At 45.7% G+C, this 27357-nt stretch overlaps 1 protein-coding gene across 1 annotated transcript in view; it reads right to left on the bottom strand.

Moving 5' to 3' along the window:
* The window catches only part of LOC109878628 (lipopolysaccharide-responsive and beige-like anchor protein), a gene marked incomplete in the record, with an annotated part of 260305 nt that overhangs the window by 209426 nt on the left and 23522 nt on the right, over window positions 1-27357 (bottom strand). Inside the window, 3 exon segments of the mRNA XM_031837867.1 lie at window positions 5951-6051; window positions 10489-10633; window positions 10918-11004. Coding sequence (XP_031693727.1) covers window positions 5951-6051; window positions 10489-10633; window positions 10918-11004 — 333 coding nt within the window.

Below are 27357 nucleotides of genomic sequence, written 5' to 3'. Positions count from 1 at the left end.
TGAACGTACATGTTCAAGTTCACAGGCAGGTAAGCAAGCAAAACAAACAACACACCAACATCTCCACAACTAGAGTCCAGGTCTATTTTCTGCTTATCTATATTGACCTCTACTACCAAGTCAACATCTCGTTGAGAACTCTCTAGAGACATTATACTGAGGATGCAGTAGTTCTGTTGATCTACTTTACATTCCCGTTGATGCTGCAAGGTCACCCGCTTTAGATCAGACTCCCTTCCTTTCAACCCAAATGTAAATCAAAACCCACGGAACCGTGATCAACGTTGATAAACTTCCATAATATATTGATGAGCTTTTCTTCCGACAAGGCCTCTGTCAGTTTAAATTCTGTGGAGGCTGCAGTAAGCATATCACACTGTGTTCACTCTGTTCAAATCCTGTGAGGGAGAGACTCCTGATAGACGCATCATCTCTTGCCAACCCCCTCAGATAATATTTCACAGAGCTAGCAGAGTGTCTGAGTGTGTGTGTGTGTGTATGGAAATGGAGAAGCACAAAAGCAGATTGTCAACGAAATGGGGCAATCTGATTCCACACTGATCAATGGGCCTCCCTATTTATTTATTTTTATTTCACCTTTATTTAACCAGGTAGGCTAGTTGAGAACAAGTTCTCATTTACAACTGCGACCTGGCCAAGATAAAGCATAGCAGTGTGAACAGACAACACAGAGTTACACATGGAGTAAACAATAAAGTCAATAACAGTAGAAAAAATAAAAGAGTCTATATACATTGTGTGCAAAAGGCATGAGGAGGTAGGCAAATAATTACAATTTTGCAGATTAACACTGGAGTGATAAATGATCAGATGGTCATGTGCAGGTAGATACTGGTGTGAAAAAAAATAGCAGAAAAGTAAATAAATAAAAACAGTATGGGGATGAGGTAGGTAAATTGGGTGGGCTATTTACCGATGTACAGCTGCAGCGATCGGTTAACTGCTCAGATAGCAGATGTTTAAAGTTGGTGAGGGAGATAAAAGTCTCCAACTTCAGCGATTTTTGCAATTCGTTCCAGTCACAGGTAGCACAGGACTGGAAGGAAAGGCGGCCAAATGAGGTGTTGGCTTTAGGGATGATCAGTGAGATACACCTGCTGGAGCGCGTGCTACGGGTGGGTGTTGCCATCGTGACCAGTGAACTGAGATAAGGCGGAGCTTTACCTAGCATGGATTTGTAGATGACCTGGAGCCAGTGGGTCTGGCGACAAATATGTAGTGAGGGCCAGCCGACTAGAGCATACAGGTCGTAGTGGTGGGTGGTGTAAGGTGCGGATGGCACTGTGATAAACTGCATCCAGTTTGCTGAGTAGAGTGTTGGAAGCTATTTTGTAGATGACATCGCCGAAGTCGAGGATCGATAGGATAGTCAGTTTTACTAGGGTAAGTTTGGCTGCGTGAGTGAGGGAGGCTTTGTTGCGGAATAGAAAGCCGACTCTAGATTTGATTTTCGATTGGAGATGTTTGATATGAGTCTGGAAGGAGAGTTTACAGTCTAGCCAGACACCTAGGTACTTATAGATGTCCACATATTCTAGGTCGGAACCATCAAGGGTGGTGATGCTAGTTCGGCGTGCGGGTGCACTCAGCGAACGGTTGAAAAGCATGCATTTGGTTTTACTAGCGTTTAAGAGCAGTTGGAGGCCACGGAAGGAGTGTTGTAAGGCATTGAAGCTCGTTTGGAGGTTAGATAGCACAGTGTCCAAGGAAGGGCCAGAAGTATACAGAATGGTGTCGTCTGCGTAGAGGTGGATCAGGGAATCACGCGCAGCAAGAGCAACATCATTGATATATACAGAGAAAAGAGTCAGCCCAAGAATTGAACCCTGTGGCACCCCCATAGAGACTGCCAGAAGACCAGACAACATGCCCTCCGATTTGACACACTGAACTCTTATCAGAGAAGTACTTGGTGAACCAGGCAAGGCAGTTATTAGAAAAACCGAGGCTACTGAGTCTGCCGATAAGAATATGAAAATATGATTGACAGAGTCGAAAGCCTTGGCCGAGTCGATGAAGACTGCTGCACGGCTGCACAGTACGGTCTTTTATCGATGGCGGTTATGCTATCGTTTAGTCCCTTGAGCGTGGCTGAGGTGCACCCGTGACCGGCTCGGAAACCAGATTGCACAGCGGAGAAGGTACGGTGGGATTCGAGATGGTCAGTGATCTGTTTGTTGACTTGGCTTTCGAAGACCTTAGATAGGCAGGGCAGGATGGATATAGGTCTTTAACAGTTTGGGTCCAGGGTGTCTCCCCCTTTGAAGAGGGGGATGACTGCGGCAGCTTTCCAATCCTTGGGGATCTCAGACGATATGAAAGAGAGGTTGAACAGGCTGGTAATAGGGGTTGCGACAATGGCGGCGGATCGTTTCAGAAATAGAGGGTCCAGATTGTCAAGACCAGCTGATTTGTACGGGTCCAGGTTTTGCAGCTCTTTCAGAACATCTGCTATCTGGATTTGGGTGAAGGAGAAGCTGGGGAGGCTTGGGCGAGTAGCTGCGGGGGGAGAGCTGTTGGCCGAGGTTGGAGTAGCCAGGAGGAAGGCATGGCCAGCCTTTGAGAAATGCTTGTTGAAGTTTTCGATTATCATGGATTTATCGGTGGTGACCGTGTTACCTAGCCTCAGTGCAGTTGGGAGGAGGTGCTCTTGTTCTCCATTGACTTTACAGTGTCCCAGAACTTTTTGGAGTTAGAGCTACAGGATGCAAATTTCTGCTTGAAAAAGCTGGCCTTTGCTTTCCTGACTGACTGCGTGTATTGGTTCCTGACTTCCCTGAACAGTTGCATATCTCTGGGAATATTCGATGCTATTGCAGTCCGCCACAGGATGTTTTTGTGCTGGTTGAGCGCAGTCAGGTCTGGAGTGAACCAAGGGCTATATCTGTTCTTCGTTCTGCATTTTTTTGAATGGAGCATGCTTATCTAAGATGGTGAGGAAGTTACTTTTAAAGAATGACCATGCATCCTCAACTGACGGGATGAAGTCAATATCCTTCCAGGATACCCGGGCCAGGTCGATTAGAAAGGCCTGCTCGCAGAAGTGGGAGTGTTTTAGGGAGCGTTTGACAGTGATGAGGGGTGGTCGTTTGACTGTGGACCCGTAGCGGATACAGGCAATGAGGCAGTGATCGCTGAGATCCTGATTGAAGACAGCGGAGGTGTATTTGGAGGGCCAGTTGGTCAGGATAACATCTATGAGGGTGCCCTTGTTTACAGATTTAGGGTTGTACCTGGTGGGTTCCTTGATGATTTGTGTGAGATTGAGGGCATCTAGCTTAGATTGTAGGACTGCCGGGGTGTTAACCATATCCCAGTTTAGGTCACCTAACAGAACAAACTCTGAAGCTAGATGGGGGGCGATCAATTCACAAATGGTGTCCAGGGCACAGCTGGGAGCTGAGGGGGGTCGGTAGCAGGCGGCAACAATGAGAGACTTATTTCTGGAGAGAGTCATTTTTTAAAATTAGTAGTTCGAACTGTTTGGGTATGGACCTGGAAAGTATGACATTACTTTGCAGGCTCTCTCTGCAGTAGACTGCAACTCCTCCCCCTTTTGCAGTTCTATCTTGACGGAAAATGTTATAGTTGGGTATGGAAATCTCAAAAATGTTGGTGGCCTTCCTAAGCCAGGATTCAGACATGGCAAGGACATCAGGGTTGGCAGAGTGTGCTAAAGCAGTGAGTAAATGATTCTCTCTCAATGGTGCAGGGACTCAGTGGATAATTCATGGTACAACCTACTAGATCTGCTGTTTTTACACAAGGGCTACTGTACTGACTCCACCCTGCTAGGCAAGACTGTCCAGGCTCTTGCCACTGTACTGTACTGACTCCACCCTGCTAGGCAAGACTGTCCAGGCTGTCTTGGTGGAAAACTACAAAACCCAGGTTGGAAAACAAATTATTCCTCAAACTTTATAATCACTAATGTATCTTGAGTATACAGTGGGGCAAAAAAGTATTTAGCCAGCCACCAATTGTGCAAGTTCTCCTACTTAAAAAGATGAGGCCTGTAATTTTCATTATAGGTACACTTCAACTATGACAGACAAAATGAGGGAAAAAAAATCCAGAAAATCACATTAAAATTCCTACAATGAATTTATTTGCAAAATATGGTGAAAAATAAGTATTTGGTCACCTACAAACAAGCAAGATTTCTGGCTCTCACAGACCTGTAACTTCTTCTTTAAGAGGCTCTTCTGTCCTCCACTCATTACCTGTATTAATGGCACCTGTTTGAACTTGTTATCAGTATCAGTATCAGTATAAAAGACACCTGTCCACAACCTCAAACAGTCACGCTCCAAACTCTACTATGGCCAAGAGCAAAGAGCTGTCAAAGGACACCAGAAACAAAATTGTAGACCTGCACCAGGCTGGGAAGACTGATTCTGCAATAGGTAAGCAGCTTGGTTTGAAGAAATCAACTGTGGGAGCAATTATTAGGAAATGGAAGACATACAAGACCACTGATAATCTCCCTCGATCTGGGGCTCCACGCAAGATCTCACCCCATGGGGTCACAATGATCACAAAAATCCCAGAACCACACGGGGGGGACCTAGTGAATGACCTGCAGAGAGCTGGGACCAAAGTAACAAAGCCTACCATCAGTAACACACTACGCCGTCAGGGACTAAAAATCCTGCAGTGCCAGACGTGTCCCCCTGCTTAAGCCAGTACATGTCCAGGCCCGTCTGAAGTTTGCTAGAGTGCATTTAGATGGTCCAGAAGAAGATTGGGAGAATGTCATATGGTCAGATGAAACCAAAATATAACTTTTTAGTAAAAACTCAACTCGTTGTGTTTGGAGGACAAAGAATGCTGAGTTGCATCCAAAGAACACCATACCTACTGTGAAGCATGGGGGTGGAAACATCATGCTTTGGGGCTGTTTATATGCAAAGGGACCAGGACAACTGATCCGTGTAAAGGAAAGAATGAGTGGGGCCATGAATCGTGAGATTTTGAGTGAAAACCTCCTTCCATCAGCAAGGGCATTAAAGATGAAACGTGGCTGGGTCTTTCAGCATGACAATGATCCCAAACACACCGCCCAGGCAACGAAGGAGTGGCTTCGTAAGAAACATTTCAAGGTCCTGGAGTGGCCTAGGCAGTCTCCAGATCTCAACCCAATGGAACATCTTTGGAGGGAGTTGAAAGCCTGTGTTGCCCAGCAACAGCCCCAAAACATCACTGCTCTAGATGAGATCTGCATGGAGGAATGGGCCAAAATACCAGCAACAGTGTGTGAAAACGTTTGACCTCTGTCATTGCCAACAAAGGGTATATAACAAAGTATTGATATAAACTTTTGTTATTGACCAAATACTTATTTCCCACCATAATTTGCAAATAAATTCATTAAAAATCCTACAATGTGATTTTCTGGATTTCTTTTCTCATTTTGTCTGTCATAGTTGAAGTGTACCTATGATGAAAATTACAGGCCTCTCTCATCTTTTTAAGTGGGAGAACTTGCACAATTGGTGGCTAACTAAATACTTTTTTGTCCCACTGTAGATACTATTTTTAACTAATGATAGGATAGTACTATTCATGTTCAACTGTTAAATGTGTGTGATTTAATTCCAAACACTGATCAAAGATCAGTTTACCCTCTCCTTAAATCATAACATTACCCAGTATAAGGTAGAATGATAAAACTGCCTTCATATATCAGAGCTAAGATGCAACTTCCTCAAGTTATTACACAATAATGCAGTAATGTTTTTAGGATTAGCCCAATAGACAGCGATGGTGTGTCTGCACTACACAGTGTGATGTATGGTACCAGAGCACAGAGAGGCTAAAAGGATGTGTACAGGCAACCAGTTGAAGTGTTGCTAGCACATTCCCCATGCTCTCTACAAGACAAATATGACAGGGCGGTACGGAATGAAGGTTCGACTAGTTGAATTACCCATTGGCCTTTCTCTCCTTGCAGTTTGCTGAAGAACAACTTCAGCTCCTTGACTGTGATGCTGTAGCTGGCCAGCACTCCTAGCATGTCCACCATCAGGTCTGGAAGAGGGAAGGGACACACACTGGTTAAACATGACATATGTGAAGAGGGGAAACTGACCACAGCTTAACAATGGACTTGAACAGAGTCCAAGTGAAAAGCAAAACACATAGAGGGATGTTCCAGAACCTCTATAACCAAAGTAACATCGTTGTGTGACCTCTTGTTACTTGGCTAATAAAACATGTTATGGATTGATTACAAGTAGACCAAAAACATTTCATACTAAAGAGGACATCGAAAAAGACTTAAATCAGGTATTCAGCACATAAAATGCAAACCAAATCACCTTTTATTTGTTGAGTACACATATTTTCACATTATGGCAAATGTCGAGAAATGCTATGCCATTCCCCATCAATGTGGGTCTGGCGACGAATATGTAGCGAGGGCCAGCCGATGAGAGCATACAGGTCGCAGTGGTGGGTGGTATATGGGGCTTTGGTGACAAAACGGATAGGACTGTGATAGACTGCATCCAGTTTGCTGAGTAGAGTGTTAGAGGCTATTTTGTAAATGACATCGCCGAAGTTGAGAATTGGTAGGATAGTCAGTTTTGCTAGGGTATGTTTGGCAGCATGAATGAAGGAGGCTATGTAGTGAAATAGAAAGCCGATTCTAGATTTAATTTTGGATTGGAGATGTTTGATTATGAGTCTGGAAGGAGAGTTTAAAGTCTAGCCAGACACCTAGGTATTTGTAGTTGCCCACATAATCGAATTCAGAATTGTCCAGAGTAGTGATGCTAGTCGGGCAGCGATCGGTTGAAAAGCATGCATTTAGTTTTACTAAAGTTTAAGAGCAGTTGGAGGCCAGGGAAGGAGTGTTGTATGGCATTGAAGCTCGTTTGGAGGTTTGTTAACACAGTGTCCAAAGAAGGGCCAGAAGTATACAGAGTGGTGTTGTCTGCGTAGAGGTGGATCAGGGAATAACCCTGATGTATACAGAGAAAAGAGTCGGACCGAGAATTGAACCCTGTGGCACCCCCAGAGACTGCCAGAGGTCTGGAAAACAGATCTCCGATTTGACACACTGAACTCTATCTGAGAAGAAGTTGGTGAACCAGGCGAGGCAGTCATTTGAGAAACTAAGGCTGTTGAGTCTGCCTTTAAGAATACAGTGATTGACAGTCGAAAAAGCCTTGGCCAGGTCGATGATGGCAGTTATATCGTTTAGGACCTTGATCGTGGCTGAGGTGCAGCCGTGAGCAGCTCGGAAACCAGCTTGCACAGCGGAGAAGGTACGGTGGGATTCGAAAAAGTCAGTGATCTGTTTATTAACTTGGCTTTCAAAGACGTTAGAAAGGCAGGGCAGGATGGATATAGGTCTATAACAGTTTGGGTCTAGAGTGTCACCCCCTTTGAAGAGGGGGATGACCGCGGCAGCTCTCCAATCTTTAGGGATCTCGGACAATACGAAAGAGGTTGAACAGACTGGTAATAGGGGTTGCAACAATGGAGGTGGAAAATTTTAGAAAGAGAGGGTCCAGATTGTCTAGCCCAGCTGATTTGTACGGGTCCAGGTTTCACAGCTCTTTCAGAACATCTGGGGGGAGCTGTTGGCCGGGGTAGCCAGGAGGAAAGCATGGCCAGCCGTAGAGAAATGCTATTTGAAATTCTCGATTATGGTTGATTTATCAGTGGTGACAGTGTTACCTAGCCTCAGTGCAGTGGGCAGCTGGGAGGTGCTGCTCTTATTCTCCATGCACTTTACAGTGTCCAAAAACGTTTTGTAGTTAAAGCTACAGGATGCAAATTTCTGTTTGAAAAAGCTAGCCTTTGCTTTCCTGACTGACTGCGTGTATTGGTTCCTGACTTCCCTGAAAAGTTGCATATCGCAGGGACTATTCGATGCTACTGCAGTCCGCCACAGGATGTTTTTGTGCTGGTCGAGGGCAGTCAGGTCTGGAGTGAATCAAGGGCTATATCTGTTCTTTTTTGAAAGGTGGTGTGGAAATTACTTTTAAAGAACGACCAGGTATCCTCGAATGACGGGATGAGGTCAAAATCCTTCCAGGGTACTCCGGCCAGGTCCATTATAAAGCCCTGCTCACAGAAGTGTTTTAGTGGTCGTTTGACCGCGGACCCATAGCAGATGCAGGCAATGAGGCAGTGATCGCTGAGATCCTGATTGAAAACAGCAGAGGTGTATTTGGAGGGTAAGTTGGTCAGGATAATATCTATGAGGGTGCCCATGTTTACGGATTTAGGGTTGTACCTGGTGGGTTCCTTGATGATTTGTGTGAGATTGAGGGCATCTAGCTTAGAATGTAGGACTGCAGGGGTGTTAAGCATATCCCAGTTCAGGTCACTTAACAGAACGAGCTCTGAAGATAGATGGGGGGCAATCAATTCACATATGGTGTCCAGGGCACAGCTGGGAACTGAAGGGGGTCTATAACAGGCGGCAACAGTGAGAGACTTATTTCTGGAGAGATTCATTTTTAAAATTAGAAGCTTGAACTGTTTGGACATAGACCTGGAATGTATGACAGAACTTTGCAAGCTATCTCTGCAGTAGACTGCAACTCCGCCCCCTTTGGCAGTTCTATCTTGAAGGAAAATGTTGTAGTTGGGGATGGAAATCTTAGAATTTTTGGTGACCTTCCTAAGCCAGGATTCAGACACGGCAAGGACATCAGGGTTGGCAGAGTGTGCTAAAGCAGTGAGTAAAACTAACTTAGGGAGGAAGCTTCTGATGTTAACATGCATGAAACCAAGGCTTTTTCGGTTACAGAAGTCAACAAATGAGAGTGCCTGGGTTGACCTCCACTTCACCCGAGGAACAGAGGAGGAGTAGGATGAGGGTACGGCTAAAGGCTATCAAAACTGGTCGTCTAGTGTGTTGGGGACATAGAATAAAAGGAGCAGATTTCTGGGCGTGGTAGAACAGATTCAGGGCATAATGTGCAGACAGGGGTATGGTGGGGTGCGGGTACAGTGGAGGTAAACCCAGGCACTGAGTGATGATAAGAGAGGTTGCATCTCTGGACGCACTAGTTATGCTGGATGAGGTCACCGCATGTGTGGGAGGTGGGACAAAGGAGGTATCTGAGGCATGTTGAGTGGGACTAGGGGCTCCGCAGTAAACTAAAACAATGATAACTATCCTAAACAACAATATACAAGGCATATTGACATTTGAGAGAGACATAAAGCGAGGCATAAAGCAATCCCAGGTGTTGATTGGGAGAGCTAGCTACGTCAACAACGGGGGGGGGGGGGGGCTTGGCTATAGAACATCTCTCTCTGTTCACTGGGATGAAAATGGTCCTCCTGGCATTAGCCAGTAATGTGTATTGATTGGCTTATCAATGCACACTCCCCCTGGCATTCAGCCTATAATACGACACATTACTGGCTAATGCCATGGAGGACCATTTTCATCAGGTACTGTGGAGGTTCTATAGCCTGCCAGAGCGACCTGGGGCATCAGAGGACTGACACACACCAGCCATGGACGGAGAGGGAGGCCGTCTGATTTAACAGGCTAATGCCCATTTCACACTACTGAGCCAAGCAGAGTCAAAACATATTGCAATGGCCTGGTTACACCATAATTGCCGGAGACGTGCTGAAAGGACGACGTGAAAAGAAGATATCAGGGCAAGTGTCTGGCCTGGACTGCATGTCCATGTTCCCTGGGTTTGTCTGTCTGTCTGACCTGCACTGCATGTTAATGTTCCCTGGGTTTGTCTGTCTGTCTGGCCTGGACTGCATTTTAATGTTCCCTGGGTTTGTCTGTCTGTCTGGCCTGGACTACATGTTAATGTTCCCTGGGCTAATGGTTTCATTATGCTAAGGCTGATTATCCTGCTCTACCAGGCCAGTGGTCAATCACTGAGCTTTTGAAGAGTTACTTTGGCCTCATTAGTAACTGGGTGAGAGTCTGGTGAGTGATTGAGGCTGGTGACTGTGTCTACTGACTGGTGTGGGAGTCACTTCTCTGACTGGGCAGTGTGTTAGCGCGAGGCTGAGTGGTGTTGTCAGGTCTGCACACACACTCCAAATCTAATGATGATGATGCGTGTGTGTCTGTCTGTCTGTCCGTCCGTCCATGGGTATCCGCACCTCCTCAGTGCTTGAGTTGCTGCAGGACAAAGTAGTCTCTTTTCCGACACACGCAGAATTGTGCCGTCAGCTGGCTAAGCTTGATGAGGGAAGGTGAGGAGCATTAGACAGGGCTATCTCACTTCCTCATTATAAGGGTGATACCTGTAGAGTAGGGAATCATTCGGAGTAGGGAGTCATTACTTTGGATTTAAAAAGGTAGAACCACTGGACAATGATTATGACTGAGACAATCATCCACACTCCAGGGGAACTAGACAGCCCTGTAGGTAGGTGTCAGCATGCTAAATACTGTACTGAGGACTGGGGTGACCTCATTACTTTGGAGTGAAATGACTTTGGCCTCTGGTGTTACTGTGGCAGTACCTGCGATCATGCTGTCAGTGTGGGCCACGCGGTCCAGGACGAGGTTGATGAGGGCCGTGTCGGTGCAGGCCTGCAGGTTCCTCACGCTCTTCTTCAGGATAGCCGTGAAGATGCTCCACACCTCCGCCTGGCAAGTGGGCTCACACTGGGAACCAGACATAATAATAATAATAATGGATCCGATTTAGAAAGAGATTTGCCAGATGCTCAAAGCGCTTTACAAACCTCCACCACTAACATGTCCCCATAGAAATAGGCCTACAATTACTAGAACGGGGATCCCCATTCAAGTCAATGAGACCACGATGGGTGGGCTGGCAGAAAATCTATTTCTCTCTGTGTATTTCTCTGTGTGTACAGCCACAACTCATCCACCATAGATTATATTCTACATACTGTTCCATTTCATTTTGTGTGTGTAGCACCCACCTTGTCCAGCAGCTCCACCATGCACACAATGCTGTCCTTCTCCTGGATAATGAAGTTCATCTCCAGGTCAAACTGGCCCCCCACCAACTAGAGAAAGGAGAGGAGAGAAGAAAGAGAAGAAAGAGAGAGGAGAGATGAGGGTGAGAGAAAGAGAATGAGAGGGAGAGAATGAGAGAGCGAGAGAAAGTGAGAAAGAATGAGAAAGAAAGAGGGAGAGAGAGAGGATTCATCAACCTACGCAATTCAAAAGCACAGAGTCAAAAACAACATCGCCAATGCAATTGGATTAGCATATGCCACTGAGCTTTTCCCTCACACCTATTTATGTCCTTTTTTTAGGACATAAAACCCCTGGCACAGGTTCCTGGGCCACATCAACTGCATAACCAAATCCCTGGACCAAGCTGGACGGTGTATTTCTAAACAGCTGCTCCTCTGTGGATCAGGCCTGCTGGACAACTAGATTAGAAGAATGGGTTGAGGTTTATTCCGCCTAGCTTCTATCATACTGCTGTTACCTATCCAATCCAGTTTTCTCAGATGTGTACAAGGATGTGAGCAATGGAGCAGGCTGGGTTTCAATACAGAAAGATGCTCCACTCTCCGCCCTATTTCACCTCAATGCGGTCATATTCTGTGTAGACAAGTGAACAAGGGCACAGCGGAGGGTAGTGATTCCTCCCTGAAATGAAACACATCCCAGAGGCTAAAACCCTGCCTGGTCCTGAGCAGAGTGAGAGGAATTGAGCGGTGGGAAAGACCGCTCCGGCACTCCACATCCTTCCCAACCGCTCCACTAAAAACCGCTCCTTGCTGACAGGAGGATAAAAAAACTGCTGCTTCAAATTCACTCCATTCATAAATTCAAATTCACTCCATTCATAAATTCAAATTCACTCCATTCATAAATTCAAATTCACTCCATTCATAAATTCAAATTCACTCCATTCATAAATTCAAATTCACTCCATTCATAAAAATCACTTAATTACGTACTTAAGTACTTCACCCCTTTTTCTCCCCAATTTCATGATATCCAATTAGTCTTGTACCACCGCAGCAACTCCCCTACGGACTCGGGAGAGGCGAAGGTCGATAGCCATGCGTCCTCCAAAACACGACCCTGGCCAAGCCGCAGTGCTTCTTGACACACTCGGAAGCCAGCCGCACCGATGTGTTGGAGGAAACACTGTCCAGCTGACGACCGAAGACAGCTTGCAGGTGCCCGGCCCACCACAAGGAGTCGCTAGAGCGTGATGGGACAAGGAAATCCCGTCCTGCCAAAACCTATCCTAACCCAGATGATGCTGGGCCAATTCTGCACCGCCTCATGGGTCTCCCGGTCACGGTCAGCTGTGACACAGCCTGGGATTGAACCTGGGTCTGTAGTGACAACTCAAACATTACAATGCAGTGCATTGACCGCAGCGCCACTCGGGAGGCCATTAAAATCCCAATTTAACCAACACCCATCTATTTTTGTGACTACCTGGAACTACCAGTTGGTTTTGAAGTATTGAAACCAAACCATATCATTTCAAATCATTTGAATGAAAATAATTGAAATAAACAACAAGGGATAAGTGATAAGGGAATTTATATGTTTAAAGATAATGATTAAATCATTCCACCCTGAAACCTAACTATTAATGATTATAGTTTGTGTAGCATGTATAAGGAATAATTAAAGTATTAAACGTAAGTCCAACGAGGTTCAGAAGAGACCTGTGAGTGTATGTGTTTGCCTAAGAAAATACAGAGAACAATTAAACTGTGTTTGACCCGACCTGGCTAGAACTCTGAGAAACGTATGATAGGACAGGGAGGACTTGTCAAGGTTTCCCTAATCTCGGGGGAATGGAATTGTCGGCTGGGTAGTGATACACAGTGGTGAGAACTATGGAGAAGGATACAACTCACCTACTGTTCATGTGTATGTATGTGGGTAGGATATCTACTGTTTGTGTGGAAGTATGTGCATGAGCAAGGTATAAAATGGATGTCTTTGTATAATGGTCTTTATTCAGAGTGCTCTCGTGAATAAACATTTTGACTATTGTAAGCTGGGAACTCTGTCTGTTTCATTTAAACCAGAACCTTACAAACGTTGGGTTGCAGACTGAGTAGATTAATTGAAGTTTATGAACATTGATAATGAAGTTCTCATAACAGTAAGAAAGACTGTAAATAGCACTCATCATTTCAAAAAGGCTACATGTCGTATTAAACAGCATATAAACGTCATAAATAGGTCAGGAGCCAGACAGGTAGTTTAAGAAAACAACGAAAATTAATTATTTAGGCTATATTATTTCAAGGCTATAGCCTGCAAAGAAATACATTTCAGGGAACATGGACATGCAGTCCAGGCCATACATTAAGCTCTCATTATTTAAACAACATGTTGTATTCAATCATTGTAGTCTATACATTTCACATATAGGCTGTGACTTACTGAAAATTAAATACAAATGAAAAGAAGCCTTATTAGGCTCAGTCTACAATGCCTTTAATTCATTTTTAGAAACACGAGTTTGGCCAGAGTCTGTGGCTTCAGGCTCATGCGTTGGTGCCTGGAGAGCAGGCCAACAACAAAGAACACCCTCTCCATGCTTGCAGAGCCACTGGGGATGCTAAACACCCTCTGGGCCACTCTTGTCAGGCTGTTGTTGTTTTCTGTAGGTAGGCCTTAACGATTTTAGGTCAAATAACCCTAGCAAAATGGAAAGCTCATTGAAAGAGGTAATATGCCTGGCCTATTGGGCCAAAATCAATAATGGCCTATTGTAAAGATAATAGAAGTGATTTTTAGTTCATAAATACTTTGCTACATGACATACTTAGCCCCCCACCTCATTCCTTCCTGTTAGTGTAGTAAGTAGCATGTAGTAATAAGTATTTTTTCATTTTCCATCTTTGTAAGTCACCTTGATTTTTCACCTGTGTGTTTTATCAGACTCTTTATGAAAATATTTAGTGAGCTCCATGACAGTAGCTAAATCAAGGAGCTATAGTAGCACACAAGTAGACTACAGATGCATGCTGGGCCGGGCATACCCTGAGCTCGTGAAGCGAGCTCTACTGGAGGGGGCGAGAAGGCTGATGCTTCAGCTTTTGGGAAACTCGCTCTGCGCCCCAGTCAAATGGGGTACGATCCGCTCCTCCGCTCCTCACTCACATACCCTGGTCCGGAGTGGTATACAGGCTGTAGTAGTCTTCTCTAGCCTCTTTCTGACCTCCATACTTCTCAAACACAATGCACCAGCAACACAACAGCAGAAGGGCTGGTTGGGTGAGAAGCCTATTTAGAGCCTGACATTAATCTTGTAAGGTCATGGCAACAACTGGCGCTGGCAGACGTGACATCTTAGTCAGGATCACCCTACAGCTATGATAACATAGAGACATCATACAGAACTGTCATCTAGGATGTGATAAAACTCAGACTCTAGCTAATACTAAATTCATTTTTCCCAGTTCCAATTCTATTAGTAGTAGTTGTAGTATATTGCTTTCAAAGAGGTTTAGGCCAATATAACGCGTCATTTTTGGTGTAAATGCAAGATTTGTAACGAGTACATTCAAAGAAAATAGATATTTTATAGATCGCTATTCCCTTAGATTGCTCCCTTAGGTGAGTTGTTTTGTCAGTTTAGTGTTTCATGTTTGAAACCTGGCTTTTACTTTACCTTTCATGCATATTATTTCTTTCATCTAGGTGCTGCCAGTGTGTTGTGTTTCTCAGCTGGTGTTTGTGCACACACACTATGTGTAAACATGTTTTGCCTCCAAAAACATGAATCGTATTATTTCCACGCCAGCAGGATGTCAATGAATTTATTATGCTACCTTTAGCAGCGTTATGGAAAAGGTTATCTACGTTTTCACTCAGCCTGTGTGTGTGTGTGTGAGAGAGAGAGACCTATAGCTAAGGAAGGAATAACGTTCTTTGTGTCTGGAAATATATTGTACAAGCTATAAATGTCATGATTTGTCATTTATTTAATAGTGGCGATGACATTTTTATGATTGAACCCTGCCTAATAGAAAGTGATAAGAAGGAAAATAACAATGCACATGTCAACAAATATTGTAAGCTGGGGCGCAAGGTGTTGAATCGACAAGAAGGGCCTGTCACTGGACGGAAAGCAAAGAGGGATAGCCACCATTTGCCACGAGACAGGCGGTGAGAAGACAATTTGATTGGGATGAAATTATATCCTCAAGCTGTGTTTGATGGGAACCTGTCCCATTAAAATGAGTCAAGCAGGATTAACAGAAGGGGGAGTGGGGGGGGGCCGACATCAGGGTAGCCCCCTGTCACCATGGACAACCAAGCCAGGAGATAAAAGCAATGATAACAGACCGACAAACACACGCTCATGTCATACGTCCATGGATCCCACACTAACAAACCAAATACGGCATTTAGATACAGCTGCTGATCCAATCCATGACTCCTCAGAGGTAGGACCTAGTGTGTGATTGTGGAGTGGTGGCAATGACGGTTAGGTGCCAAATGTTATATATATATATATGATTGCACCCTTCCCTCCTCCACCCCTCTCTGGCCATTGGGCTCCCGAGTGGCGCAGCGGTCAGTGCTAGAGGCGTCACGAATGACCCTGGTTCAATTCCAGGCTGTATCACAACTGGCCGTGATTGAGAGTCCCATAGGGCGGCACACAATTGGCCCAGAGTCATCCGGGTTAGGCCGTCATTGCAAATAAGAATTTCTTAACCGACTTGCCTAGTTAAATAAAGATTAAATAAAATAAAGTGAAATATAATACATTAAATAAAAGCAGTGACATTCTTTCCCTCTTCCCTTCATTCCTCCTGTTGCAGTAGCTGATAAATCATACAGTCATTTGCATTTTGGGACCCCCCCCACCCACCCAGTCGGGATTGTGTTAATGGATGTTTTCTACAGCACTCGCCACAGTAACAGGTGATTTACGAGCCTTACACTCTGGGCGAGTCAGACATCCATCAGAGTCAGGTGACAGGGGAGAGAGGATGGGAGAGGGGAGTCACATGAGGGCGAGGCCACAGTGGTGGCATCACTGGCCTAGAGGGAGGTCAGTGTGTGAGTACCAAAGAGCTGTTTTTCACTCAGCCTGTGAGTGTGTGTGTGTGTGTGTGTGTGTGTGTGTGTGTGTGTGTGTGTGTGTGTGTGTGTGTGTGTGTGTGTGTTTTCATAAACAGGTCTGACAGCCAGAGATAGTAAAATATGTGTTTTAAACAGATAAGCTACTCATAAACCACATAATAGAAACTGCCTTCTGTGGGCAAGTACTACGATCACTGACCACAATTCCACTTCCTTACACTGAACACCACATTTTTGGCACAAATTCAGTTTAATTAAGCAACAAGCCCTGAGGGGGTGTGGTGTATGGCTAATATACCACGGCTAAGGGCTGTTCTTACGCACCATGCAATGTGGAGTGTATGAATACAGCCCTTAGCCGTGGTATATTGGTCACATATCACAAACCTCCATGGTGCCTTATTGCTATTATAAACTGGTTACCTAGAGCAGTAAAAATAAATGTTTTATCATACCCGTGGTATATGGTCTGATATACCACAGCTGTCAGCCAAATCAGCATTCAGGGCTTGAACCACCCAGTCTATAATTAATAGTATAACCCACTCGCCTAACTTTGAAGTTACGCAAATGATACTGTGCCCATTTTAGAACAAAAAGTTCCCTGCATTTAGAAGTATTTCCTAACTACCATTAATATCTCACTGGCCTTCATATTTGCCCTTCCAGATAAAGCCTTATCATCCTCCACTGCGATGGGAGAGAACTATCAGTAAAGAAAAAATCTCAGCTATTTTTTTTTTTTTGTAATACTGAGCAGGGTTTTAATAGGCTTAATTTATCATGTTTAATCGTCTTCTGGTGCCCAGAGTTTAATTGAGAAATGCCTACCTCATATCTCACTGCTGATATTTGAGATTAGAGCTTAGAATTATGGCAGTTTAGAATTCAAATGTGTTATAAATTAATCTATGGGATGTAGCTTTGGTTTAGATCAAGTTAGAAGTACTTTGACATCATTTGTATGGATTGGAAAGAAACACATGAAAATCAGAGCAAGCAGCCCACAGGAGAACGGTCACTGAAAATATTATTTTACAAACTGAGCCTGAAGCAACAGAAAACCTCAGACTGATGAAGTACTACAATAGTCTGCTGCACTTCCTCCTGTGTACCTTGCAACTCATCGTTGGAGTAGGAGCACCGCTAGCCTAACATGTGGTGAGCCACACAAAGAGCTCAGCAAATCTATTACCTCAATCAATGATGTAATCACCTCCTAGAGTCAGACTATTGGCCGCATCCCAAATGGTACCCTATTCCCCATTTGTTCAGAAGTAGTGCACTTTGAATAGGGTGCCATTTGGGACACAACCTATAACCTGCAGGAGGCAGGGCCATGAGGGAGCCGCCCGCCACTTAGCAGTAAAACTCCACAAATATCACCTCCTTGCCTCCACTATGGAGGTCTGACTGAGCAGCGATGACAGCATAAAGACACAAAACAGGGAATAACCCATTGTTGTGGGCACACTGAAAAGAGTCGTAAAATCGAGGCCCTCCAATTTCAGTCCTCCAGCAGCCTAAGAGCTGAGTAGTTCATAAAGTAGCCTAGTTTCTAGGGTAATAGATTTGAAACATTAAACATTTAATATGAAGTCAAATATTTCTGCTGACTCACGTTTACCTCAAGTACTGTAGCAGTAAAAGGCGACCTGTTTTCTGTCAACTTCACTCAAAACATCACACACGCCAGCTTTTCATTGGTCTGTTCCAATATACACAAACTCGGTCTCGACCTTTAAGTCTTTATTGAAGACTCATCTCTTCAGTGGGTCATATGATTGAGTGTAGTCTGGCCCAGGAGTGTGAAGGTGAACGCAAAGGCTCTGGAGCAACGAACCACCCTTGATGTCTCTGCCTGGCCAGTTCCCCTCTCTCCACTGGGATTCTCTGCCTCTAAACTTATTACGGAGGCTGAGTCATTGGCTTACTGGTGCTCTTCCATGCAGTCCCTAGGAGGGGTGCGTCACTTGAGTGGGTTGAGTCACTGACGTGATCTTCCTGTGCGGGTTGTTGCCCCCCCCCCCCCCCCCCCCCCCCCCCCCCCCCCCCCCCCCCCCCGGGTTCGTGCTGAGGAGGAGATCTTCATGGGCTATACACGGCATTGTCTCAGGATAGTATGTTGGTGGTTGAAGATATCCCTCTACTGGTGAGGGTGCTGTGCTTTGGCAAAGTGGGTGGGGTTATATCCTGCCTGGTTGGCCCTGTCGGGAGGGTTTTGTCGGACAGGGTCACAGTGTCTCCCGACCCCTCCTGTCTCAGCCTTCAGTATTTATGCTGCAATAGTTTTGTGTGTCAGGGGGCTAGGGTCAGTCTGTTATATCTGGAGTATTTATCCTGTCTTATCCGGTGTCCTGTGTTAATTTAAGTATTCTCGCTCTCCCCTTCTCTCAGAGGACCTGAGCCTGACCATGCCTAATGATTCCTTGCTGTCCCCAGTCCACCTGGTCATACTGCTGCTCCAGTTTCAACTGTTCTGGAACCCTGACCTGTTCACCGGACGTGCTACCTTGTCCCGGACCTGCTGTTTTGGACTCTCTCTACACCGCAACTGCTGTATCGAACTCTGAATGATCGGCTATGGAAAGCCAACTGACATTTACTCCTGAGGTGCTGACCTGTTGCACCCTTCACAACCACTGTGATTAATTATTATCTGACCCTGCTGGTCATCTATGAACACTTGAACATCTTGGCCATGTTCTGTTATAATCTCCAACCGGCACAGCCAGAAGAGGACTGGCCACCCCTCAGAGCCTGGCTCCTCTCTAGGTTTCTTCCTAGGTTCCGGCCTTTCTGGGGAGTTTTTCCTAGCCACCGTGCTTCTACATCTAGTTTGGTGTTTTAGGCTGGGTTTCTATACAGCACTTTCTTTGTGACATCGGCTGATGTAAAAAGGGCTTTATAATTACATTTGATTGATTGATTGATTGATTGATTGATTGAATATCCACACCAGCATAACACAAAAAAAGAAGCAATGGGCATCAAAATGGATATTAGCCCCTCAAACTACACAGAAATGGTGAATCATAGGAGTGAGGGATTGTTCTACCCAGGGAGCCTGTGTATGAGGTGCTTTGGAGGTCATGTGGCCAGACCAGACAGGCAGGGAGACACAGCAGCAACAGCATTCCTCTCCCTCCATCCAACTGCTCTCTCGTCATCTCTCCAACTGCTCTCTCGTCATCTCTCCAACTGCTCTCTCGTCATCTCTCCAACTGCTCTCTCGTCATCTCTCCAACTGCTCTCTCGTCATCTCTCCAACTGCTCTCTCGTCATCTCTCCAACTGCTCTCTCGTCATCTCTCCAACTGCTCTCTCGTCATCTCTCCAACTGCTCTCTCGTCATCTCTCCAACTGCTCTCTCGTCATCTCTCCAACTGCTCTCTCGTCATCTCTCCAACTGCTCTCTCGTCATCTCTTCAACTGCTCTCTCGTCATCTCTCGTTCTCTATCCAAGTCTCTCCCTCAAACCATTGTCTTTGTTCCAGGAGTCACCAGATCCCCTTCTGCGTAACCTAGCCTCTTAGGCTGGCTGTTCAGTCCCGAGGCCATTCTAAATTAATCATGGGTGAACACAAGCACAACAGCTGAGCAGAGCACAAACAACCCATCTCCATGGAACTTATGGAATTAGGTGGGGGAATTGTAGGGGTAATGGCAGTAGGAAAACACCAGGGCCAATATTCACAGTAGAAGTGCTGATCTAGGAACAGTTTTGCCTTTCAGATAATGAATAAGACCTGATCATAGACCAACACTTCTACTCTGGGAATCTCTGTGAATACAGACCCAGAGTTAGAAATGCCTTACTAGGCTAATTGCAGTGGTCCCCAGTTATTAGAAGTCAACCCTACACCACCAAAATTCCCAGTGAATAGAACAGGCCTAGTTAAGGCTAATGATTAGGGGGACTGTGCCAGTGTGCAACCATCAGGTTTAGATAGAACCAGTGGAGATCACAGAGGGTAGTCAGAGGATAGAACCAGTGGAGATCAGAGTTCCTAGGGGAAGGAGAGGAGTACATGGGGATAAGATCAACAGTAGCCATGGATGAGGTCATGTGATGCAGGGGAAGATCAGAGCCAGAAACAAATGATGGGCATTTTGTACCACAGGGGAAATGGCTCTCTTCAAATGACCTGTAGTAAACAGTGATGTGAAGCCAGGCTACTCATATACAGCACTACTGTTGCCTGATCTTCTCCGTCTGACTGTGTGTGTGTTTTTAGTTGTGATTGTATTTATTATGGATCCCCATTAGTTCTTGCCAAGGCAGCAGCTACACTTCCTGGGGGTCCAGCAACATAAGACAGTTAAATAGTGATTCAAATAAAACATGACTTCACATTACATAACGTCTTACCCAACTCATTCAGTGTGTTCCCTCAGACCACCACACCACCACCTCAACATCCATGCGCAGGTGTGTGTAGAGCGCGTGTCTTATCAGGTGTGTCTGTGTGTGTGTGTCTCTTCAGTCTGCGCTGTTCCATAAGGTGTATTTTTATCGGTTTTTAAAATCTGATTCTACTGCTTGCCTCAGTTACCTGATGTGGAATAGAGTTCCATATAGTTATGGGTCTATGTAGTACTGTGCACCTCCCATAGTCTGTTCTGGACTTGGGGACTGTGAAGAGACCTCTGGTGAAATGTCTTGTGGGGTATGCATGGGTGTCCGAGCTGGGTGCTAGTTGTTTAAAATCAGACAGCTCGGTACATTCAGCTTGTCAACACTTCATACAAAAACAAGTAGTGAAGAAGTCAATCTCTCCACTTTGATCCATGAGAGATTTACAATGTTATCTCTCCGTTTACATTTAAGGGCCGGCCGTCCTGCCCTGTTCTGAGCCAATTGTAATTTTCCCGAGGTCCCTCCTTGTGGCACCTGACCACACGACTAAACAGTAGTCCAGGTGCGACAAAACCTGTAGGACCTGCTTTGTTGACGGCATTGTTAAAAAGGCAGAACGACTCTTTATTATGGACTGAACTCTCCCCATCTTAGCTACTGTTGTATCAACATGTTTTGAGCATGACAGGTTACAATCCAGGGTTCCTCCAAGCAGTTTAGTCACCTTAACTTGCTCAATTTCCACATTTGTTACAAGATTTAGTTGAAGTTTAGGGTTTAGTGAATGATTTGTCCCAAATACAATGGTATGGCATTTTTGAAATATTTAAGGACTAACTTATTCCTTGCCACGCATTGTGTCTGTGTGTGTGTGTGTGTTTCCATTATAAATGTTTCTCTTCCTCTCCTAATGAAATCACAATTCATTCTACGGGTGGAATCCTTTGAATTAAAAGTCATTTGCCTGAATGAGGCACTGAGACAAAGGAATCAAAGCAGAGACAGAGGACAATGTGCCTACATCTCACACATGGTGTTAGCTGCTGTGGGTCGTAGAGGAACCGGCCTAAAGGGAGGACAGGACGTCTGACAGTGGCGGTTTCCCAGAAGGCACCACGGCAACCTATTTCCGTAGGACTTAAGCCAGCTGTCATGTTGTCTGACTAGATTGAAATGAAATGATTATTTGTCACATCCTTCGTAGACAACAGGTGTAGACTAACAGTGAAATGCTTACGGGCCCTTCGCAACAACGCAGAGAGCAGAATTGGTGTGGAGACCGTAAGACTGCAGCTATTCAGTGCAGCACCATCTCGTTCATTAAACTGCCATACATTTAGGAACAACTTCCTAATTCTGACTTGCGACCCCTTTTTCCCCTCAGAACAGCCTCAATTCGATGGGGCATGGACTCTACAGGGTGTCGATTATAATACTTCCCACAGTTGTGTCAAGCTGTCTGGATGTCTTTTGGGTGGTGGACCATTCTTGATACACACGGGAAACTGTTGAGCATGAAAAACCCAGCAGTGTTGCAGTTCTTGACACACTCAAACCAGTGCGCTTGGCACCTACTACCATACCCTCTTCAATGGCACTTAAATATTTTGTCTTGCCCATCCACCCTCTGAACGGCACACATACACAATCCATGTCTCAATTGTCTCAAGGCTTAAAAATCCTTAATTAACCTGTTTCCTCCCCTTCATCTACACTGACTGAAGTGGATTTAACAAGTGGCATCAATAAGGGATCATAGAGTTTACCTGCATTCCCCTGGTCAGTCTGTGTCATGGAAAGAGCAGGTGTTCCTAATGTTTTGTGCACTCAATTTAGGATGCATACATTCACACTAAGCAGCCGTTGGAACGTGGTTTAAATTCAGCTGTAACAGAAATATGTAAATGTTTGGCTGAAGGGGTTTAAAGGGCATGTTTCCCCCTCTGTTCTGTCTCTACTGTGAACTCCAACGCAACACATTAGTCAGAGCTGGTTTTGGAGACATTGTAGTTGGACTCCTCCTCTCAAACTAGGTGAAGGATTACATGTGTCAGGGGCAATTCTTGCGTGACAGGCCCTAGCGTTTCAAAATGACCACAGACTTTCTTGCATGATTCAATCCAAAATCATGCCTAGACCACCCTAAAAAAAATTTTTTTACAGACATCCAGAATTGTGTTAATCTGTCCCTGCAGGGTAAGTGGTGAAAATGTCAGTCATCTTCAAATATGTCATGTCCATGTTCCTGCTATGGGTCATAAACACATCCCACAGTAATCACTAGTCGGCTGAAGCAAGGAGGAAACGCTCGCTGCCTTTGTAGCTCATTTCCATTTCCATCAGCTCTATTAATTGGATCGCTTTAACGAGGTCTCTGACCGTCACTAGCTGCTGTCGAGCTATTCTACCACCGATGATACGGCTTCATCGAGAGAGAGAGAGACAGGGGATGAGGAGAGAGAGAGAGACACAGGGGATGAGGAGAGAGAGAGAGAGACACAGGGGATGAGGAGAGAGAGAGAGAGACACAGGGGATGAGGAGAGAGAGAGAGAGACACAGGGGATGAGGAGAGAGAGAGAGAGACACAGGGGATGAGGAGAGAGAGAGAGAGACACAGGGGATGAGGAGAGAGAGAGAGAGACACAGGGGATGAGGAGAGAGAGAGAGAGACACAGGGGATGAGGAGAGAGAGAGAGAGACACAGGGGATGAGGAGAGAGAGAGAGAGACACAGGGGATGAGGAGAGAGAGAGAGAGACACAGGGGATGAGGAGAGAGAGAGAGAGACACAGGGGATGAGGAGAGAGAGAGAGAGACACAGGGGATGAGGAGAGAGAGAGAGACACAGGGGATGAGGAGAGAGAGAGAGAGAGACAGGGGATGAGGAGAGAGAGAGAGAGAGACAGGGGATGAGAGAGAGAGAGAGAGACAGGGGATGAGGAGAGAGAGAGAGAGACAGGGGATGAGGAGAGAGAGAGAGAGACAGGGGATGAGGAGAGAGAGAGAGAGACAGGGGATGAGGAGAGAGAGAGAGAGACAGGGGATGAGGAGAGAGAGAGAGACAGGGGATGAGGAGAGAGAGAGAGACAGGGGATGAGGAGAGAGAGAGAGACAGGGGATGAGGAGAGAGAGAGAGACAGGGGATGAGGAGAGAGAGAGAGACAGGGGATGAGGAGAGAGAGAGAGACAGGGATGAGGAGAGAGAGAGAGACAGGGGATGAGGAGAGAGAGAGAGACAGGGGATGAGGAGAGAGAGAGAGACAGGGGATGAGGAGAGAGAGAGAGACAGGGGATGAGGAGAGAGAGAGAGACAGGGGATGAGGAGAGAGAGAGAGACAGGGGATGAGGAGAGAGAGAGAGACAGGGGATGAGGAGAGAGAGAGAGACAGGGGATGAGGAGAGAGAGAGAGACAGGGGATGAGGAGAGAGAGAGAGACAGGGGATGAGGAGAGAGAGAGAGACAGGGATGAGGAGAGAGAGAGACAGGGATGAGAGAGAGAGAGAGACAGGGGATGAGGAGAGAGAGAGAGACAGGGGATGAGGAGAGAGAGAGAGACAGGGGATGAGGAGAGAGAGAGAGACAGGGGATGAGGAGAGAGAGAGAGACAGGGGATGAGGAGAGAGAGAGAGACAGTGGATGAGGAGAGAGAGAGAGACAGTGGATGAGGAGAGAGAGAGAGACAGTGGATGAGGAGAGAGAGAGAGAGACAGGGGATGAGGAGAGAGAGAGAGACAGGGGATGAGGAGAGAGAGAGAGACAGGGGATGAGGAGAGAGAGAGAGACAGTGGATGAGGAGAGAGAGAGAGACAGTGGATGAGGAGAGAGAGAGAGACAGTGGATGAGGAGAGAGAGAGAGAGTGGATGAGGAGAGAGAGAGAGAGTGGATGAGGAGAGAGAGAGAGAGTGGATGAGGAGAGAGAGAGAGACAGTGGATGAGGAGAGAGAGAGAGACAGTGGATGAGGAGAGAGAGAGAGAGAGAGAGACAGTGGATGATGAGAGAGAGAGAGACAGGGGATGAGGAGAGAGAGAGAGACAGGGGATGAGGAGAGAGAGAGAGACAGGGGATGAGGAGAGAGAGAGAGACGGGGGATGAGGAGAGAGAGAGAGACAGGGGATGAGGAGAGAGAGAGAGACAGTGGATGATGAGAGAGAGAGAGACAGGGGATGATGAGAGAGAGAGAGACAGGGGATGAGGAGAGAGAGAGACAGGGGATGAGGAGAGAGAGACAATGAGGAGAGAAAGAGGGAGACAGGGAGAGTAGTGAGTTAAGGCAGAGAGGATATAAACTAGCCTGGAGGTCCTGCAGCCTTGTTTTCTACTGAGAGCCCCACACTGTCAGATTGATCAGGGTGATAGCTCAGCTTAACTGTCTTCACAGCCAATACACACACAATTCGTTTTCACATTAGTTTCAAGACTCACTCCAACTCCCTGAGAATGCCCTCCTCTCCAATGCAGCATAATGGCTTCCATGAGCTCCCCAACCAACTATTAACAAGACGATGGCATCATAAGGGCGAGCCCTGCAGCTATGGACTGCTGTATTGAGAGAGGGAGGAGAGGAGGTGATGTGATAAATCATGCAGTAGCTGAGAGAAGCACAAGAGATGATGATGATGCCAGTGTAAAAAGGCCATGTCAAATATTTCAGCAAGGACCACAGGGGTAAACCACTGTTCCTTCTCATTGTAAACGAGACTGAAAAAGACCAGACCTCTTCTATTCACAAAAATAACAGAAACTAGCCCCTTAGGAGAAAATTATCTTAAAAAGTCCTGCTAGAACACTGTTTTGAGGTTTTGACAACCCCTCTGCGTCAACGAGACTCGAGATATAATCCTCTTTTCTAACAGAGGAAGATATTAGGAAAGAAATGTCAATTCCTCAGCTTGAGGTAGACTATGATGTGACAGTCCTACAGCTAATTATGACCTGATATAGGCCAATGTGAGGGTTTGAGCTGCAGAGTCACTGGTAGTAGTGATCTGATGTTCAGAGGCACATCCTCCCCCGACACCACGCTCTGAGAAAGAGGAAGACAAACAGATGGGATTCAGCAGGGAGGGGGAGAGAGAAAGGCAGGTGGGGGGGGTGGGTGGGCTTCCTTAAAGTTGTGAGTAAGAATATTTCTAAATTTGCTCACACAGGACCAGAGTTGACATTGCAGATTAGAGGATGGGGATTGGAGAAGCACACATATTTGGGGGGAGGGGGGAACAGACATGAGAGTGCTTGAAGTTTACAACGTACACCATTGCACTTCCAATACTGCCTAGTTACAGAGATATGCACAGCTTCAAACGTATTCTGTTAGTAATATCCTTTATCAAACACATCCAGCATCTTAATGTGTTCAACATGTTCCTTTAAGCTCAGGACAAATATCTTTTCAGTGAGTTCTCTTATTGCACAAATAGTGATTAATGACCAACTTGCAGAAATTACACTTTTACACGGTTGGAGAGAGAAAGAGAAGAAAAATGGCTCTTTAATCAAAAATGCATTATTAAATCAATGAATTTTAAATAAAAAGGAGCGATGATCTGACATTGTTGACCGCATTCTAACTCATTAACATTAGTTCCACAACCGTGCCTTTTTCATGCTATTAGTGACACACACACACACACAAATGAAATGAGCAGCGGGGGCCACAGCTGATCTAATATGATCTCGTCCAGCAGTTGTGGATTAAAACTATGGCTTCCAGACGTTTTGTTCACGGTGGGGTGTTGCATCATTAGATTAGGAGTGTGTGTACGTGTGAGTACATTTGTGTGTGTGCCTACATCCCTCTGCAATTACGCTTAATGAATGTTTCCCCATTATGGTCCTCTCCATTAGAGCACACACAGGGCTGGCATTCCATCAGAACAATTAACACCTACAGGCTCATTACATCATAGTATATTCATATCACCGTCTACTCAATCACACTGTTCTCCAGGGCTAAATGTACAGCTAAGTAACTACTTGCTTAAAACACTCACTTCATCTATCTAGGCCACTAGGACTGGTACACACTCCGCTAGGCATCCAAGAGTCAACATATCATGTTGGTTGTCGTGGTAATAGAAAACAGAGTAAGGCAACAGGGAGCAAAACATTTCTAGACTGTAGGATTCGACAAATACGTCTGTGACTGGTTATACATGGCATTATCCTCCATGCTGCGGTGTTATCGTCACCATAACAGCCAGCACCTCATGCTGTCTTAGCTGTGAAACAGACCTCACGTTGATGTTCCACTTCAGTTCCTTTTAGTTGATATGTTCCATGCACAGAGGGCTGCTTTCAGACTGTACTGTTCTGTGTAGCTTTGTTGATGTTACAGCCAGGTCGCATGAGGACTGGGGAGGTCCACAGGGAGGGAGGGAGTTCTTGAGCCTGTTCAGGAGCACCAGCTGCCTGCCTGCCAACACATTAATAAACTCACTACTGCACAGCACAGCTGCGGCTAGAAAACACTTTAGCCCGCCCCCCCCCTCCCCCTCCAGGAGCAGAAGAAAAACTACCAGCCAGGAGTTGTAATCACACAGAGGAGGAGGTGGGGTCGGCCGGCCGGATGCACAGAGCCTTATCCAGTCCACTGTAATGTATGATCAGCTCTACACTGACTGTAGTGCTATAAATCAACAGGCACCATAAATAGCAAGAATATAGTTTGGTACGTTTAGATTTCTCTCACACTGTAAAGCAGATAACCACACATCCTGGAAGTCGTTCTATTGGGTTAGCCTTTGAGGTAAAAACTGTGCATTTCCTTCTCTTATCAGATTTGTAAACTTCACCATGTGATTTATAGCTTGCAGTCTAGCCTGGTCCCATTTGTGCTGTCTTGCGAGGTGGCAAGACAGACAGGACAAACAGACCAGGGACCAGGCTATAGGCCTAAAACAAGGTAGCAGCTCAAACAGTTACATTTAAAAAACAACCCATCTCTTCTCTTTCATCTGACTAAACAG

Source organism: Oncorhynchus kisutch, linkage group LG12, assembly GCF_002021735.2.
Source record: "Oncorhynchus kisutch isolate 150728-3 linkage group LG12, Okis_V2, whole genome shotgun sequence".
Taxonomy (NCBI): Eukaryota; Metazoa; Chordata; class Actinopteri; order Salmoniformes; family Salmonidae; genus Oncorhynchus; species Oncorhynchus kisutch.
This window is presented reverse-complemented; position numbering and strand designations above follow the sequence as displayed.